General features: G+C 38.1%; 2 protein-coding genes across 2 annotated transcripts; both read right to left on the reverse strand.

The window, feature by feature from the left end:
- Nucleotides 1-10385: 10385 nt before the first annotated feature.
- Nucleotides 10386-11712, reverse strand: LOC113709887 (probable LRR receptor-like serine/threonine-protein kinase At3g47570). The gene is made up of 3 exons (XM_027232734.1): nucleotides 11134-11712; nucleotides 10905-11053; nucleotides 10386-10743 (listed from the first exon to the last, which is right to left on the reverse strand). Exons 1-3 carry the CDS (start codon nucleotides 11710-11712, stop codon nucleotides 10386-10388), a joined length of 1086 nt encoding a protein of 361 aa, XP_027088535.1.
- Nucleotides 11713-13880: 2168 nt separating this feature from the next.
- LOC140014670 (serine/threonine-protein phosphatase 7 long form homolog) lies at nucleotides 13881-14735 on the reverse strand. The gene is made up of 3 exons (XM_072065757.1): nucleotides 14680-14735; nucleotides 14499-14586; nucleotides 13881-14276 (listed from the first exon to the last, which is right to left on the reverse strand). The coding sequence occupies exons 1-3, from the start codon at nucleotides 14733-14735 to the stop codon at nucleotides 13881-13883; spliced, it is 540 nt and encodes a 179-aa protein (XP_071921858.1).
- Nucleotides 14736-20756: the final 6021 nt, after the last annotated feature.

The raw sequence follows: 20756 nt of genomic DNA on the forward strand, positions 1-20756 counted from the left end.
ATTTAATCTGGCATTTGGATTCATCACTCAGGAGTATGCTGAGACTAGGGAGTACGCTAAGAGTGCTTGTGACTATATAGAACCCTTTTTCTCTCACTATCCTGATATTTGGAGGGATATGTCTGTCGATAGGGACCGTTATGTCCCTTCTAGACCTAGGAGTTCTTATCTTAAGGACTCTAATGCCCGGTATGTTCAGTGATTCTTGGCCTACAGCTACTCGGTTCGCAAGGACAGCTCCGGTATCCTTTCTCGACCCAAGTTCTTCTTTATCTGATGCATGAAAAATAATATTAAGGTGAATTTGGGGTGTTAGTTGGCATCGCAATTTAAGACAATTTTAGCTAAGAAGAACAAATGAAGTGATACGCACTTGGACACGATCTAGACAACGACACCAAAGGTTTGGCAGCGGAGAATTTGACCCAATCTAATCTTCGTAGTAGCGAACAATATTGATACAATCTCAACCATGCGACTGAACGAATTAGCGAACCAAATTGTAGGTAGTAGAACGTCACAACCAAGGAGATACTTGATTGATAAGTTCGATATGAATAACTTGAGAAAGATTCTCAAATATTCAAAGGAGCTCTCTTGAAAAGAGAAAAGTAAATAACTCACGAAATTTTATTGATCAAAAACTAATTTTGAAGGTTCCTTACTTAGGCTATATATAGCCATACAAAACTAGAAGACCTAAAGTGAATTGGATTCACTTAAACTAGTAACCCTAGAATGAATTGGATTCACTTAAACTAGAAACCCTAAAGTGAATTGGATTCACTTATTTACTAAACTAATAACTAAGTAATTCGGCTAACTAAGATAAGCCTGGCTGAATTTTAATATCTAGTAAATGACTCAATTTGGCAAGGTAAATGACAAACAAACCCTTGCTTAATATCACCAAATAAATGACAAAACTTGGACTAATTAACTAAATCGATTTGCTTGGACAATCTTCATGTTCTCATCAACAAACCCCTGATACTCGGTTCATATATCACACACCTGGCGATCCAGTTACGAGTTCTTAATTTGCAAAACCACGATCTCCATCAGGCTTTCGACATGGAGTTTCTGGACGAGGACTGCTTAGAGAAGATGGGAGTTATCGGGCGGGTCGATGATTTCTACCAGTTTACCCTCTCGGGACCCATTCGGGCTCCCAGTCGACGCCCTTCTACATGAGCAGGCCCTTCTTCAGCCCCTAGATCGGTCGATGACACTGCTGGCCCTTCCTCTTCTGCACCTTCTCCACCGATGGCCTCCGATGTTGAGTGGCGCCACTTGCGTGCCCAGATTCACCACGTGGATGAGAGAGTGACGAACGTCGCCAATCAGGTGGCTTAAATGTCTCAGAATCTGGCCGCGTACTTCCACCATATCGGCTTCACTCCATCGTTCCCGCCTATCCCGTAGCCGCCCCCGAGGGAAGTTTCATTGTCCTCTCTGCTTGATTTGCTCTATTACCTCCATTGAGGACAATGTCGGATTTAAGTGTGGGGGGAGGGGGACAGTTGTGGTACTAGTATTTCTAGTTGTTAGTTTTAGATGTTTTTCCTTTATTTTTAGTTTGTTATTTGTCTATTTTTCGTTTATTTTCTTTTTTTTTTAGTGATCAACTCTTCTGTGACTATCAAGGTTTGATGATGGTTGTTAACTCTATTTCTACTATTGTCAACTTTTAGTAATAAAAGTATATTGAGTTAATTTGGTTGAGTCCAAAAATATCTCTTTGGTGAATATCGATGATTTTGTGACCCCTATAATTTCTGGTTAACTTTTCTAGGCATAGGGAATAACTGTTTGGCATTTTGATGTGAGTTGGTCCAATTATTGACTTTAGTTCTCCATGTTTGATGAATTGAGGCTAGCTACTGTTATTGTATTGACACTTAGAGAGATTTTGTTGCCTGGTCGTGAATAAAAATTGGTTATACTCCGCTAGTCATTACTATTGAGTAACCGGGGATTTTCACCAAAAATATCGATTCTCGTATCAAAAAGTAGTAATTTCTATGAGTACGTGGTTGTTCAGTGATAGGAGCTGAGTAACCGGACTTCTTCATCTGACAAATGTTAGAATTTGCGTCAAAAGACTCTAATGGCTAGAGACTAAGTCTATTATTACTATTGAAAAGAAAAAAAAAGAGAAAAATAAAAAAACGTGAAAAAAGGGTGTGAATGTTGTGTCAATATGTGATTAAAGTAAGCTTGCCGATTTATGGATTTAATGTTGAGATTTTGGTTAATTGTTGGACCATTTGCTGATAAATGTGGAGCGACCATTCCTTTTTCTTAGATTAGTTTGCCTTAAATTGGAGGAGTCTGCGGTTTAGAAGCTTACCGAGGTAATGTTTCTTGGATCTTGACCATTGAGGCTTGATATGTGTTTTCATGGTGTCTTGGCAATAAGGTAAATGGAACAATAGTCATTGTCAAATATTGGTGTTTGTTTGCTGTTCTTATACTTAAGGACAAACATGGTCTAGGTGTGAGGGAAATTGATAAGTCACAATTTTGTCATTTAATTTATAATTAACTTCCCCTATTACCTTACCAAATATGAATTAATTGTCAGATTCTACTCACTTTTGAAAATTTGTGGTTATTGCAGGGAATGGAATAAAATACCACAAAAAGGTGTCAATTGGACGATAGCTAGCATAAGAGTTTGAGTAGCAGTCAACAAGGGGAAACCGATTCGATTTTGTTTCCTTGTTGCATGGAAAGTATGCGGCAGCCAGGGGCAATTTTGGAAGACTGGACCACTTTTCTTCTCGTTGGCGGTTTCCAAAGGGGAAAAAATCAGAAGAGACAAGGAGTCTTCCTTTTACTCCTTATTGCTAGTCGAATAGGAGTAGAGATTATATAGGAATTTAGTGAGAAAAAGTAGCCGTCATTCTTGACCTTTTTGGCAATTGACTTTTGCATCTTTTATGTGGCTTTTTCTTTTCCATCGTACGAGGAGGACAAGGCAGAGACAATTAGTCATCTATGGACTTTGTAGTTTCTAACATAATTCTTAATTCCATCGGCTTTTCATCTCAATTTTGGGGACAATGTGCGCCGCACCTGTTTCTGCAATTTTGCGTGGGTTCTCCTCAACGGGGATGAACTAAATCCCATTTTCTAGTCAAGGAACAATGGAGGATTGGATTCGACTTAAATTGTGAGATTTAACTGATTTTAATTTTCTTATTATTTTCTGATATTCGTATATTTTCTGTTTTATTTTCTTATGATTGTTGTGTTATTCAATTATTCCGGGCCCGGATGTTAGATTACTTCAACAACTTAGAGCCAATTAGAATAATTAAATCCGTAATTATTTAATTGTTCTAAATTAGTGGCAACTGGCTTAATCAGGGTTATGCTAGGGAAATATACGAGTTAACTTGTAAACAACCCTCGTAGCGTGTTGTTTGGTTAGAACAGGGTTTCTCTAAATCTTAAAGCAATTGTAAAATTTAATTCCACGGTCGTACCTAGGATTATTTTGTAATTAGGGCAATAGCTAACGGTCGTACCTTAGCTATCGATAATTAAGGAGAAATTGATTGTCATCGTTCGTTTGACAATTATAACTTATTTATCAGTTTATATGTGGAATTATTTTTGCATCGATGATCAATTAGAAGAACTATTTCTGAAGTTGCTTCTTGACTAGAGTTTTCCAATACTGTATGAGTTTTTACCTTGTTGCTATTTAATTGTTATTTAATTCTTATTCAACTGCAATATTTGATTAGTATAGCTCACTGTTAATTTCTCTAAAAATCCCCCATAACTTGAATTTTAGCAGAAACGAATTACTCCCAGTTCCTGAGGATACGACCCTACTTGCCCTATATACAAATTATAGATTTCTCGTGAATAAATTATGGTATATCGGGTTAAGCAAACTCTTCGGAACCAAGGTGAATAAAATAACCCATTGCACATGTAGAGTCCCCGCTCCAGTACTAGAATTGACACGAAGGTACTTTGTTGGCACTTAGGATAATTATTTTTATTATTGCACAAGCTCGACACCTGTCATCAGCGAACAAAATCTCATGATCAAACGGGTGGGAATTTTAGTAGGATCTAAGGGCCAGTCAAAACTAAATTGCCAAGGTTCAAGGATGATCCAAAATAATGAGTTTTAACATTGTGAAGTTGAACAGGATACAACCAAAAGGCCTCCAGGTAAATTTATAAGTTAAGCAATCTTGAAGAGTACGTAATTTCTAATGAAAAGGAAGAACCAATAAGTGATGCATATGATTGAAACTTTTCAAGGACAAAGTTATTTGTGATATATGCAAGAAACTAATGTGATGGTTCCTCGCCTATTCTGAACGATGATTTTGTATAGAAATTTGTGATATAGAACTTCATCTCATCGTGCAGGAAATGCTAGAAAATCAATGACGCCTCGCCGCACGAATGGAAGAATAATCGAATTTGTGGTTAATAAAGTTGGTGATATCACGAAAGAAAAAGCCAATACAATCAATATTACCGGGCAACGGGACTGGACTTCTACTCAGCCACGTCAATTTGCGATTAATAGATGAGAGATGTGTATGCAAATCATCTCAATAGAAGAAGGCATATAATGAATTAGTGAATTTGCCTAAATAACATCTTCTATGAATGGTTAGCAACAAGTGCCCATTCCGTTAGATAAACTGTTTATTAATTTGAAAAAAATATGACAATTAGCACTTGAGTAAATTAGCAAATCGGTATAATGATTGATTAGCTTTTAGTCACCTTCTGTCACTCTCATTGTCGTTGATTGCTTGGTTTTATTATCATAATTCCACTACTTGCTTTTCAAAGTCTTTGATTATTTTTTTTCCATCTAATGTCATGTTTTCTTTGGTTTATCGTAGACTCAGTGTGCCATGGAAAATTGACGCCACAATAATTCTGTCAAGACACCAATTGCCAGTGTCATGGAAATCTTTCATTATTGGGGGAACTCGTAGTAGACAATGAGTAGTGAAATGACTTTTCAGGCTGAAGTCAATATTGAGGCATGATAGCTACAATTAAAATGAATATAGCAGTTCCTCAAGTAGTTGGCAATTAGGGGCTCATAAGCAAAATGATGAGCGTACCCTTAATCCAATAGAGTAGCCTTGCAAACTTGTTATTGGGAGGCATATTATTGTTTTTCTTTTTTCTTTCTTTGGTTGAGGAAATTAATCAGCTTAACACTTAACCAAGGCTTTGGCTCTACAGGTAATACAGTCAGAGGCTAACTTATTGCAAACATATGACACCTTAAATTTCTTTTGCAATCAGTCACAAAGTAAAAGTATTTATTTTATTTTTATTATTGCTACACAATAATAAGAAGCAAAAATTACATCACATTGTTTTTACCAATTTTTACACTTGCACGGCCCGTGTTTGTAAACTGTTGGTAAGAGTCATGTTTTCGTCTGACTCCAAGCAATGCCCAAAAAAAAGAATCAACAAACTAGTTTTTGGCCAAGATTTGTGGAGGGCACCTCTTTGGCAATGTGAACTCTCAAGGCAAGAAGCACATATTGGTTAGTGGTAAGTACTATTTTTAAATGCAAAATTGGAAATGAAAGGAATTAGCTATAGAGGTGTCAATCACAACTCAATTATGTTGATTTACTCAAACTTGTCCATCAATAACCAGCCCAAACCCATTCATTAATTTTGAATGGGTTTCAAGGCAAGATTTATGGAGGGTACTCCTTTGGCAATGTGAACTCTCAAGGCAAGAAGCACAGATTGGTTATTGGTATTGTTTTTTTAATCCAAAATTGGAAATGGAAGGACTTAGCTGCGAGTAAACATGGAAACAGAATGCTAAGAGAAAAACGACAGTCCACATTTTCTGTGATATTGCACAATTTAAGAGGGGGTGGAGGGTACTGTTCTAGTGTCAATCATTTGGAATTGCCATTATTCATACCAGGAATCATATTGACCTTTAAATTGCGCCTTTCGGCTTAAAATGGTTTAGACTCAGATTAAAATATTTTACCTTTCTTACTTCTGACTGTGATACTTCACCAAAGATATAATACGTAAATTGCAAAATCAAATTTTAAGTAACGAAATTATAATTAGTATCACAAACATCTTAGAGAATAATAATTTTTTGGGATAATTTTAGAAACCTCCCCTGAGGTTTCTGACAATTTCACTCGCCTCCATTCAACTTTGAATAATTACACTAACCTCCCTTCATGCAGTAAAATGACTATACTATCCTTCACTGATAGATAATTCCTACAAAAAACTCTAAAACTACAATTAATCATTCATTCTAACGCAATGGCTGCCACATATAACAAACTTTTAAACTCTCTCTCAGAATCTCTCTCCTATCTTCTCTTTCTTGCATCTCATAATCCACTCTTTTTCAGAACCACCATTTACACAACCATCTAAATAGATACTCTATCTTTTTTATTTTCCTTTTTTTTGTAAGTATTTTTGAATTGAAATTGCTAAACGAAAGTTGCCGAAATAGATTTGTTGCATGTCAAACTAAATGAAAATGAAAATGATGGTGGTGATACAGAGTACAGATAAGAAAATAAAAGTGATGGCTAAAAAAAGAACATGGATTGAGGAAGGTTACGCTTATACTAATTGTGCAAAATGAATTTTGGGATATAAAAATTGCAATAAGATTTGTCTAGAGACATGGAACGTGATCTCCAGTGTTGCTTTTGGTTACTCTGTGTTGGTATTTTTGGTGGGTTAGATTATTTTAGTATCAACAATATTGTAGCCATTTGGATTGAGTTTGGATAGTAACATTGGCCAATTCAAATGCTGAATTTAGGCAAAAAAAAATTCAAGCTAAAAATTAGGTTGAGTGCAAACTTCAAGTGCCATAGTTGATTTACATAAGAAGTTTTGAGGTAGCAAAGGTAGGCTGTCAAAATTGTGAGAATAGAGGAATTAACATTTTTTTTTGGTGATCCGGAACATGTCCCGACTCGAGCCACTTTGGACAGGAGCCGACACACTAAACCGGGGAGATATATTGCGGCCCCACACGACGCACCCGAAGTAAGTCATTAGGGTTCAAATCCAGGGTAAGATTTGAACTCAAGACCAAGCGAGTCCTGAGAGTTTGCTTACCACTAGACTACCCCCGTGGTGGCTAGAGGGGATTAAGTTGAGGTGATTTATTGAGTTCATTAGAGTGGTAGTTATGCCGTTTGCAATAGTTGCCATATGGAAGAAATTCATGAGTCAGTTTTTCTCCCCTTCTAACTAACAAAGGGGTATTTTAGGGTTTTTGAGGACAAATCTAACATATCGGGTCTATATTGCTACTGAAATGCTAATGATAGGGGTGGTAGGTGTAATTTTTTAAACTAGAGAGGAGCTACCTGCAATAGTCAGAAACCTCAGGGGAGGTTTCTGAAATTATCCCTAATTTTTTAGATAATAACTAGCACATAGTACAATAGTGATATATATTGATTACCTTATAGATATGGTCTTACATCTAATTATACCAGTTGTAGCCCATTTAGTGTTGTCCAAACTCGATGCATGATCACAATGAGCCTATTTTGAAACCCAAACCCAGCCCAACACATAGGAAATTCAAACCCCTTAATTTCTTGGGCCGAAAGGCCGGGTTCCATCCAAGCCTACAATTTTGACAATCTAGTTTGATTTTTTTTAGTGAACAAAATTTCAACATAAGGAGATGGCATGTGACGTCCCTGTTGGCTTCACTATAGATTAGGAAAAGATGATAAAATTTTTTTTTTTTTTTACTTTTCTTGTTTGTAGATGATAATTTATCTATAATTAAGGAAAAGATTAGTCCTTAACTTGAAATAAAAAGCAGTCTCCTTCAACATTTGTTATGCTAAGCAGTACGTGGATTCAATAAAGACTATGAAAAGGATTTACAACCTTGTAGGTACTTACAAAGCATAATGACTGATTAGCTGGCATTTCTACTTGACCTCAGCTAGTTGAGATTTCTCCAAGCCCTGCCTGATACAGCACCAATACAAGAATTATTGCCCAACCAGAACAAAGCAACAACAAGTAGAATCACCAAAGGTAAGCCGCCGCCTCACAATGTTGTCCCCTGACTCTTGTATATACTTGGTAGGATGTGGAGCAAGCAAAAAGGTATCAGGTCCAGGAGCAAAAGGATGAAAGACGCTGTATTTGGGGGTTCAAAGTCGCGGTCGCGGTTGCGGTCACGGCCTGGACCGTTGCACATCGGTCGCGGTTTCGGCGAGACGTGAATTTTTGTAATATTTAATATTCTAAAAATTGTAAAAAATATGATAAATAAAAATAATTAAAAAATTAGTAAAAATAATAAAAATTCGAGTTGACTCGAGATGAATCGGAGTGATTCGGTGTGACTCGGCCATTTCAACCCTTCACGGTAACGTCTCGGCGAGTTGAATATCTCGGTATCGTTTCATCATGGTATCGTATTGGTGAGGGCCGAGTCGTCACCGTCTCGGCCGAGTCTTCGAACCATGTACTCGTACGACACAGAGACCTTGTGTATGATCGGGAGAAGATGGATAGTTATTTGAGTGAGGATTAATAATAGAAACAGCTTTTGGAAAGGGAGGAAACAGCTTTTGGAAAAGGAGGAAACAGCTTTTGGGGGTACAGACACACGTCTGTTAATAGGTATTTTCTTTACATCCAACTCTAAAACAATCTCATTTTGTTTTCTTTACATCTGAACTAATTAGAGAATGTTGATCCAAGAATGGTTACCTTTAATTCAGTTCCCTTTTCTGAAATTTTTCCTTTTACTAGATTGACTCTGTTGTATCTAGATGATGATTATCCTTCTCATTTAAATGGCTCAGATTGTTTTACTTTGATTGCAGATATTGCTTGAGCAGGGAAGCTATAGCAGTACTGCTGAACGAATGCAAGATTACCAAGTAATTGCGTTGGTTATACTTCTGGGGTATGCGTTGATTTGATGAATTAATTTATTCAGTAGTTTTATTCTTTATATGATGATTTCCTTTCCACTACTTATCTTGGTTAACTGAGAGACTACAAATCTTTTTAATTTCAGGCCAAAGCTGAAGTTTGTTCAAGACCAAATTCAGGAAAATGTGAAAAACTTGATGTCTCAGCAATTACATATTCCTTCAGGTGGCTCTAGACGATATGGAGATATCGATGACAATCCTTCCTTGACCAGACCCAGCTTTTTGGCCTCCTGCAGTGTCTTTTTGGCCTCTGAAAAGAAAAGATCCTCATGGCATTTTTAATGTCTTTGGATAGCTCTTTGAGAATCTTATACTAATTAGTGGGTGAAATGACATGAGCAAGTATATTACATGATTTTGCTATTAGGCATTGTGGTATTCTTTTTCTTTTATATGTTATAATCTTTCATGGATCATCGTATGCCTCATAGAAGCTTGATTTATGAATACCCTAAATCTGCCTCTCCAAAATTTTGCCTCTCTCCTTACATGCACAGATGGTTAGACTTGAAGATTAACAAGCTTTTCACCTTGCAGTCATGCTGTCTCTTGAACTCTTTGTCATGAAAACTGCTTCTTTTTCTTAAACTGAAGTAACATTTACTGTAAGAATGTTTGGCATAGCTTCTGAAATTTCTATTCTGCATCAAATTTAGATTTTGTACAAATTGTTACATTCTTCATCTGAAGACATGCCAACTCCTCCAGGGAAGAGGTGTTGTGGTTTGAATTGCTGCAATGACCACTGATTCACTGCTTGGTGTGTCACCATATCGATGATTGTGGAGGGCCTTTTTGTGGCTTAGGAAACATCATAAAGTCATCTATGCTGAAAGAGGCTAATTGCTCTGTTTGTATTTTTTTTCCAAAGAAGATTCTCTTAATTAAGTGGTAATATAATCTATGATATTGTATCTGGCACATTTTCAACTTCTGTTATAGCGCCTAATCCTGGTTGCAAAATTTGTAGTTGGGATAATTTTATAAATCTCCCTTTAGGTTTCTGACAATTTTGCATAGCGCCCTTATGTTTTGAGTGCTGTAATAATATAAACCGCTATCACAATAAGTGATATTAAAAGGTTGTGGGAAATGTAGGCAAGTGATATCAAAGTCAAGTATTCATAGCTTACCCTTGTGAGCCAGACATGAAAATGAGATTTTTTGACCCAAAATTGGGCATTTAAATGTTTCAAAATTTGGAAAAAGGAATGGCCCTCATCAGCTTGAAAGCAAAAGGTCATGTAAAGAATATGTAAAGAAGTCAAGAGGAAAAATAGTCTTGTTGAGATCTTTCCCCACCCTGTCAGTGCAACACCACTACAAATTTATTACCTAACGAGACAATCAAGAAGAAGGTTGCAATCTTGCTTAGAGAACATGCATGCACCATTAAGTCCCTGAACAGAGGGGACTCGTGTACTGAAGCTTCATCTTTTTCAGCGCAACAAGAACATCTTGTATGCTGCTTCTTTCTTTTGGAGAATCCATCGTGCAGCCCAGAGCCACTTTCATGATTGAGGCTATGCAACTTAGCTTTTCACCAATGGATTCATCACTCTCCTTTAGCAAATTAACATCTATGACATGAGCTAATCCATCAGGTATTGAATTAGCCACCCAGCTCTTCAGGCTCAATTTTTCACCAAATATTTCACTGTTGGGATTCGTTCTTGTGAAGACTTCCATTAGCATAATTCCAAAACTGTAGAGTCGCATTTTGCTGATACCAATCCTTCCAACCCATACTCTGCAAGACACATATAAATTCATCATATGTTCTTAAATTGATTGTATTTTAGCTGGGGAAATAGTAATTTTGCTGTGTTAGAAAATTCTTCACCTGGTGAGAGATAGCCAAGTGTGACGAGTGTTTCAGTGTATGTGATGCTGTTTTCCTCGCCCAACAACTTTGTAAGGCCAAAATCACTGAGATGGGCAACCATGTCTTGATCCAGCAGGACATTACTCGGTTTCAAATCACAGTGAATTACTGGAGTTGAATACTCACAGTGGAGATATTGCAATGCACATGCAACATCAATCAATATGTCTAATCTCTGCATCAAATCCAGAAAATAGTTGTGCGAATACAACCACTTCTCAAGACTCCCATTAGGCATGAACTCAAGCACTATGCCTTAAACTCAAGATTAGAGCAGCTGCTAATAACTTTTGTGAGGTTTCGATGGCGAAGATTGCGCAACACCTCACATTCTACATCAAAACTCTTGAACGCTTCATCGACTTGTAAATTGAACGCTTTAACAGCCACATCCCTTCCATCATCAAGAGTACCTCTATAAACAGATCCAAAGCTTCCAGTCCCCAACAAATTGCTTTCATTGTACCAGTTAGTTGCTTGTAGAAGTTCAAAATATGAAATTCTTTCTAGCATTGCAACTAAGGATAAATCTGCTCCACTGGAAAATTCATCTTTTTTTCGATATCTCAGGTAAACAAATCCAAAGGACAAGGCTCCCACTGCTATTATTACCCCGAGTGAAATAAAAAAGTTTCGATGCAGCTTTTTTATTCTCAATTTGTGAGCTGAAATACTAGGACATGGGGGCACATGAAACCTTCGAGCTCCACAGAGGGCCTGATTTGAAGCGAAGGATTCGGCAGTGCAGTTTGTAAATGGCCCTTTGGATGGAATTTCACCACTTAAATTGTTAAAAGAGAGATTGATATATTTGAGATACCGAAGGGTCTCCATTGACATTGGAATTGATCCAGAGAGAAAGTTATGTGAGATCCAATGACTCCAAGCTGAACACCTTACCAATCGATTCTGGGATTGATCCTTGCAATCTGTTGTGTGCTAAAGAAAGATTTTGCAGGCTCTGCATATCTTCAATTAAGTCAGGAATGCCACCTGAGAACTAATTGGTTGAGAAATCTACCCAATTTGCCATCTTCATATTCGTAACAGCATATGGCAAAGATCCACTCAGCAAATTTGAGGAGAGGTCAAGCATTAAGAGATCTTTTGGGTTCCATATTTCCTCAGGTGGAGCAGAATATAGTCTGTTGTGACTTAGGTTAAGATGCCTTAGGGAAGTAAGATTTCCAAAGCACTTTGGAATTGAGGCCATGAATTGATTTTGTCCAAGGTTCATTGTATCCAGGTTGTGGAGAGCACAAAGCAAATGCAGGGGGACTCTGCTAATTAGTTTGTTCATACTGAGATCCATGTATTGAAGCTTTTGTAAATCTTTTATTGTAGCTGGCAACGACCCACTTAAGTCATTGTTTGATAGATCTAATAGGATCAAACTTGTCAATTTTCCAATTCCATCAGGAATGCTGCCCTTTATTTTACAATTCGGTGCATTTAGTTGTTCAAGGGAAGTTGAAAGATTACTGACCGAGTCTGGAATGATCCCATTCAATGGATTGCCACCCAAAAGCAATATTGCCAAATATTTGCATTTTGCCAATGAAGTGATGAAGCTCAACTCTGGAGATGAGGAGTCACTCACTAAAAGGTTGCCGCTTAGATCCAGCAGTTCAAGGAACCTCAGGTCTCCCATAGAAGTAGGAATTGGACCCATGAACTTGTTATTAACAATTTCTATAAGACGGAGATTAGAAGAATTTGAGATTGAACTAGGTAATGCTCCAGAAAGATGATTAATGCCGAGATAAAGGTATTCTAAATAAGGGAATGTTGATGGAAGATTGCCTGAAAGTTGATTTTGTGTAACTGCCATAATACTCAACTTTGAGAGTATTGGAACCAGTTAAGCTATTGAATTGTAAGCTGAGTTGTTGGAGAAAGAACGAGTTGCCAATCTCTCGTGGTATGACACCTGGCAAAATAATATTGAGCACATATATTAAACCATATAAGTGTCTAATTTCTGTCATTGAGAAAATTGTCGTACCTGTTAAGTTGTTGTATCCAAAGTTTTGCATTTTAATCATAGTTGAATTACCAATCTCTTTTGGAATTTGACCTATAAAAATGAAATGGAATAAATATCAACAAGTTGAGGTTTTTGATGGACATTTTAAAGAAAAGTAAATGAGAAAATTAATTAATGGGCCAAAAGCGGGAAATTGGCCACATTCCGGCACCCATCAACATTTTAAAATTGGCTTGTTTCGGAATTAAAAAAAAAAGACATTTTGTTAATATGGTGAAAAAATTAATTAATGGGCCAATTCGGAATTACCTTGACTGTCGAAAGAGTAAGGAAGAACTGGTTGTCAGAGTTTGTTGATAGCTATAACCAACCTAGTGATGAATGGACGAAATATCTTTGCATCGATGATCATTTAGCTGGACCGTACCTGAGCAGTTGATCCTTTGGGTAGAATTTTGTTAATTGCTACTTTTAGTAACTTGGGCTTTGTGAATTAGTTTTGAATTTAGTTTGCTTTAGTGTTATTCTTATTTTTCATTTACCTCCCTTTAAAAATCCTCCATTCTATTGATTTGGAAAGAAATAATTTCCTACCTGCTCCCTGTGGAATCGACCCTACTTGCCATTGTACGCAAAATTAATATTTGTATAGACAAATCTGGTATATCGGATCAAACAAACTCTTCGGGAATTGGGTGAATCAAGTAACCCATTGCACACCTAGGGTCCCTGCTCCAGTACTCGGATTTGTTCTATAATTAATTGTGGTGGTAATTAGAACTTTTTAGTATTTATTATTGCACAGGTTCGGCACCTGTCACTGTTCGTCACTCTGTGTTAGAGAGGTCTCTGCCATGTAATACACCTGAGTCATAGCATCCATTGGGATGAATAAGGATTAATAGAGTTAAATTTATTTCGACTTGGATGGGAATCTATTTCATTAATTGTAAGAAAAACTTACCAGATATTGAGTTCTGGCACTATCACCCTGAAATCCCTCCGAAAAAACGAGCTACCTAGTAGGATTTGAAACATACAGCACTGTCCGCTCGCGATACCACTGACGATACTCATCGGATGGATATCTAGGATCTTCAGCTACAACACCATCTTCCACATGAGAATGACGATCAGTCCACACATCAATATATGCTCCATGTGTAGTTATCCAGTTCTGATTCCCCTTGCCACGACGATCCAAAGAATGTAGTGCTGCTTGATTTTCGGTCAATCTCAGATCAGGCACGGGCTGATGATATCCAAACTGTCTCATAACGTGATACGGAAGATGTGGCTCGACAACTTCCCAACATATGAGATATGTGACAGATCTCCAAATATCGCGTCCTGCTGTACAATATGCAGGCAGAGAAGCAAGAACATCCTCCGAATATGGCTGCCATATGAACTGCAAGACAATAATTATTCAACACACATTAGTTTTTAGAAAATTTCGGCAGCATTTTCCCTATAACTGGACGAAAACTCCCTGCCAAACACAACAATTTTTTGACCAAGGACAAGCATCATCTTGTATATGTCCAACTAATCTAAACAAATCATGCTCATTTGCTCAAATATAAACAAATTAGATACTTGATAATATATTGCTATTACGAAATGATAAGACTTGAAGATCACGTAGGCCTGTCAACTGATCTCGAAATATGGACACAACATCTCTCGCTACTCTGTGTAAATCAAATTGAACATTCCACCTGCATTCAATAAATCATGACTCTTTATAACTCCCCAACGTCTCGAGTGTCTTATCATTTTTAGGTGCATATATATATATCTGATATACATACCGAGCTCCATACGGTCCAGGATAGTGCTCTAACAGTTGCACTCGATTAGGACGCATTGTAGGTATCCGTTCCCACGCCCATAGCTGTAAAAAAGTTAGATTTGAATTCGATGGACTTTGATGTTGTAGTAAATTAACAGGTACATAAAGCCAAGATACCAATTAGGGTACTGTACCTGTAGCAAAACTAATGGTCAGGCAATAGCAGATCTGAAGGGAGATGTTGCGGCACACAATGAACGATACAGAGTCGCTAAAACCGCACTGCGCCAACTGTATTGTGTAACAGTTTCCAAGTCTCGTAATAATGGCATATACAATAGCGGGACTTTATTATCGAATTTATCGGACAATAAATGGCCCCCTAACATCAGAAGCAGGTATATGCGGGCCCGCTGTCGACATTGGACATCCTGGGCATCCGGTGGCAGCTCTGAATCTAATACTCTAGATAAACACTCCAATTTGAGCCGTTGTCCATCAAAATCGGACATCATTGGAGAGAAATCAAGCAACTCCTCACATAAATTTCTCCACTTCTCAACGCTATGAGATGTATCTATCCCTGTAACTGGAGATCCATCTATGGGTAGCCCCCACAGGACCTCTATATCCTGTAAGGTAACCGTAGTCTCCCCAACGGGGAGATGAAATGTATGAGTCTCGGGCCGCCACCGCTCCACTAAACTAGTGATCAAGGCATGGTCAATCATCATATATCCATACTCTAATACCCCTTCAAAACCTGCCAATCGAATATAATGCCGAACAGTTTCGGGGATAGGTGTATGCTCCCAAAAACCCCTATCACATCTCCTAACATCCAGCTGATCACCCACAATATGCCCATGAAATATAGAATGTGCCCGGTGAACTGAACCTGCTGGTATAACATCATACTCAAATGGACCCGGATGTAGGTCTGGCTGTATAGGGATGTCTGCCATACCAAAAACAGTATCTACAAATTGCATAGGTGAGAGATACGACCACACACATTAGAAAAGTAGAATATGAGATCTAGATGCGAATTCATATTATATCGACTTTAAATATGCGAAACAGCTCAAAATAAATCAGAATTATAATATCATGAAAATGTTTCATCCAAAAGGTATCACATATAATATACTACTTCGAAAATCCCACCCAGGTACGAGGAGTACAATGGATCTATTGGCTAAATAACAAAATCAAGCTCTAAAATTAGGGCAATTTCTTCTATTGTGGCCCGACTGATGACAATTTGTACACCTTCTTGGTTTCTCAGGGTCTCTCTCATCCATCTCATTCCGAATTCTTCTAGCTCGTACCCTTCCCGCCCGATGGGCAACATATTTACTTCTATCTGTCTGCAGCTCCCAATCTGGTTGGAGCCAAGTATCCCGATGTGGCAAAGGGTTAAACTTTCCTGAATACTGTACTGCCCATCGCCTTTTTGTGAACTGAGGGTCTACAAGCGCTCCTGGATTATCCATTCGGTGCCTACACACAGCCAACACGTGCGAACAGGGCAGTCTGTAGCACTACCACTTACCACAAGAGCAAGTTTTTTCAACATATTTGACCGTTTGTGTATTACCCCTTTTCCCATCCACACGTCGGCCTGTCACAACTTTATACACCCCGGAAGAGCCATCGAACTCAACAACCCTGTGACTTCCCGCTTTCTGATCCGAATTTTTAAACTTCCGCCATATCTTTGCAGGAAATGGATTGCGGCAATGTCTGGCCTCCTCCCTTCTTGTTTTAAACAACTCAACTGTCCGATGAAAAGTCAAATTAATACAAGCTCGGATAGGCAAATGATGTGCTCTTTTAAGTACATTATTATAACTTTCGGATATGTTGGTCGTTAGAATACCCCACCGATGCTCACCGTCATGTGTTAGACACCACTTTTCGATTTCAATGTTAGACAGATAAGTCCATGCGCCTGGAAACGTGCTCCGCAATTCTCGTTTGAATGCCTGTCACTTGCGCAATTGTCTGACTCTTCCCATTGCCCAACACAACCTTTTTAGGTGCAAACCTTTGAAGTGAGTCATTAGATTACTCCTAACGTGTCGTAGGCAAAACCTATGAAAGGCCAAAGGTTCTTGCCAATAGTCAAAATGTGTCATGGCATGAATGATACCATTATGTCGATCTGAAATGACATAAATAGGACACCGATCACGGGCCACGTGGTATCTAAATTGCTCCATGAACCAAGACCAACTAGAAATAGTCTCTTCGTCGACAATGGCATAAGCTATTGGAATAATCCTGTTGTTGGCATCATGCGTGACTGCAACAAGTTGTTTGCCTTTATATTCGCCACGCAAATGCGTGTCATCAACACATATAACCGGTCGACACATGTGAAATGCATCAATAGCCGGTCCAAAGGCCCAGAACACATACTTAAATGTCTTCACGTGATCCGTACTATCAGAATGGTGCAACCACCTGATCACAGTACCCTGATTTGACTTCATAAGTGCATCAACATATCTTGGTAGGTCGGCAAAATTGGCATCCCAAGAACCAAATACAAGTTCAATAGCTTTGCGTCTGCCGTACCAAGCCTTTTTATAAGAAACATCCACCTTCAGCACTTTTTTAACATGACTTACTATGTTTTTTACTTTGTACCCAGGATCGTCTTCAATGCTATGAACAATGTGTCTAGCAATAACCGACGATGTGAGGCTAGCATTGCTATTACTGATCAAATCACCTAGACAATTGTGATCGTTCACCCACTTAGTTATTTGCCACAATCCATGTGTCTTTTTTTTCACTGCTTGGACACACCAGTCGCATGGAGGTTCCGATGAGTCGGCCGCAGTGGTGAAACTCCTTTCAACTGTAAATTTACATTTGGCAATCCATGTGTTACTCTTGCTCTCAACAACCCTAAACTCCCTATTATTATTGATAGACCACATTCTAATAGCCCTGCTCAGCTGTTGTTTGCTTTCAAATCTCATATGCATCCTTATATTATTATTCTCCTCACTGAATGTCACATTGCGCTCCAACTCACTTTCATCAGTGAGATGCTCGTCATCATCTATGTTTCCAAGATTAGAGAAGAATTTCAATCCTCGTGGAGCATATGAGAGGTTGCCAGATGCATCAAAGGGCTGATGGTTCTCGAGATCCTGGTGGACTCCACGTTGTTCAATTTCGCCATCTGAGTCACTGCCTGACACATCAACCGACTCAGATTCCTCTACATCTTCCACATCATGCTCCGAATCATCAGCTAGGGGGCTGTTACAATGACTTGGACCGGCAGTGAAATCCAAGCCATAACTACCAACAAGTTCCGGTGATTCTCGATCTCTAAAACTTTGAATCGAGTCTAGGCCTTGAACAGATTCAACATCCGTCCTTAAGCCTGATGGAAGACGTGGCTCTAACGAATCCCTAACACAAACCCCCCTGGGGCAATTGTGATACCGATGCTGTCTCAGGTACTGCTGTGCTAAAGTTTGGTCGAAACCTTGTTGGATCCATGCATGCATGGACAAGCGACATCATCGGACCACAATTGGTATTTGGTGAAATGAATGTCCCGGTGACTCGAGGATTTTGGAATATTTCCTCCTTCTCGATATAAAGTTCTGCGATGTATGGGACAATTTTGTTCCATACATCATACATTATTTCCAGAGTTTCATCATCCACCACTGGGGAGACATTATAAGAGCTCCGGCCACAAGGTTAGCGGAGAAATATATTCAACTTGAACAACCCCCTATCGACCCCCATATATTGATAAATTCTATCCACCAACTCATCATATCCAATTCTGGATCGTAATGAGAATGTACGGTTGCACGTACGAGGCAAGTAACAAATTGATCCATCCTCGTAGTGTATTCTACCTCCCCAATAAAGAGACACTCGCAGAGGTTTTTCTATAGACATACGTGTGAAAAGAATCCCTATTTTGGAATAAAATAAGTTAGCTCATGTGGTACAAGAATATATAACAAATAACAATCCCTACTTTTTTATGTGGTCCAAATTTACCACTGAATTACCCAGAAAAAATGCAACAAAATAGCACAACCCACATGATTTTTTCATCCAAATTTCACACCAAATCTAAACTTTGCATCACATTCAACTATGTAGGTATAGTTTTATTATCCTATTGTTTTTTGCATATATAATGTTTAGAATGATGAGGATAATTTAAACAGAGGTTAACGTAAGAAGACTAAAAATCGAGGAAAGGGGTGTTTAGGGAATTAATAATAACTAGAATTGTCAAATCATAAATAGTTTATATTTTCCCACTGTTTTTAGCAAACGGTATAGGTTTCAAATAGCGATACTAAATATAGGATTGGTATAAAAGACAAAAGTAGTGGAGCGGGAATATTAAGCATTTTCACTTCAAACCTTGCCTTTACCTCCATAAATGTTAGCTTTAGTAAGGGGTGTTTAATATAAGTTCGTACACAGGGTTTAAAAATTTGTAAGGATAAGGGTGCTTAAATTCAAGTATAATTGTTTGAGTAGTTCTTGTCATTAATAACAAGTTGGCATGAAATTACCCCTTTTGTAGAATATCTTTTTTTTTCATCACAATTTAAGAATTTTCTCATATTTTAGTAGTACAAGCAAATGTGATACATGCTTGTCTTGTATACATATTTTTAGTTCTATATGACAGGTGCCGAATCTGTGCAATAATAATTACTAAAAAGTCCTAATTACCACCTCAATTAAATAATTATAAAACAAATCCAAGTATTGGAGCAGGGACCCTAGGTGTGCAATGGGTTACTTGATTCACCCTGTTCCCGAAGAGTTTGCTTGATCCGATATACCGAATTTGTCTATAAAAATACTAATTTTACGTACAATGACAAGTAGGGTCGAATCCACAGGGAGCAGGTAGGAAATTATTTCTTTCCAAATCAGTAGAACAAAATTGAGGGATTTTCAATGGGAGGCAAATAAAAATAAAATAAAATGAAACAAACAAAATTCAAAACTAACTCACAAAACACAATTCACTAAAAATAGCAATTAATAAAATTCTACCCAAAGGATTAATTGCTCAGGCACGGTCCAAATAAATGCTCATCGATGCAAAGATATTTCATCCATTTATCACTAGGTTGGTTATAGCCATCAATAAGCTCTGACAACCAGCTCTTCCTTACTTTTTCGACAGTCAAGGTACGACCATTGACTGCTTCTCTAATCAGATAACAACCCTAGGTACGACCGTAGGAATTTAATTACCCAATTGCATTAAAGCTAGAAGAACCCAACCCTAACCAATAAACACGCTAAGAGGGTTTATTTAAATTAGATCTTGCGTTTCCCCATCATAAAACCAATTATGGTGGTTGCCACGAGGTGTTAACTAAATGAACAATTACGAATTCTATTTAATTAACGCGGCAGTAGGCTATTAAATTAAATCAAATACCCGGCCGTTGATATTCAATTAATAAAATACCCATGAACAATTAATTCAGGAAACACACGAATAGCAATAAATTGGGAGAAATAATGAAGATTCGGTTAGATCTCACAGATGTGATGGACCGCGCCCTCGCGCCAACCTTTGGGTAGATGAGGGAATTAGCCGCTCCTCATCATGTCAAGCTCACGCAATTTAATTGATTTCATCCCCGCAAACATCAAAGAATCTGGATTGGTGAAGTAGCGCAGATAGAAAAAGTGAAAAGTCTCGCTTGACTCTGCGTGGGAGTCTGTACTGGATTCCCCAAGTTCAATGCCAAAACCAACGAAAGTTGAATAAATTCGAAAGCGAAAAGCAAAAGAGTCAGACGCAGACGCCAAAAACAAAGGAAAGAAAAGTCTTCTGTGTCTGACCCTATTCGGCCGCAGAAGAAACAAAAGAAGAAATAAAAGCGTCTGACAAATCTTGCAAATAGGTAAAACTAAGACTAAAAGTAGTGATGTTTTGAATCTTGCTTTTTCCTTTCTTTATAGCCGCCGCAGGAACTCTCAGACGTCTGGCCCAATTCAAAAGCTAGCCTTTTGGAGTTTTTATCCCATGCTTCTCGCGGTTCATGTGGACCGCAGTCCGGCTTTCGG

The sequence above is a fragment of the Coffea arabica genome, chromosome 9e, assembly GCF_036785885.1.
Source record: "Coffea arabica cultivar ET-39 chromosome 9e, Coffea Arabica ET-39 HiFi, whole genome shotgun sequence".
NCBI lineage: Eukaryota > Viridiplantae > Streptophyta > Magnoliopsida > Gentianales > Rubiaceae > Coffea > Coffea arabica.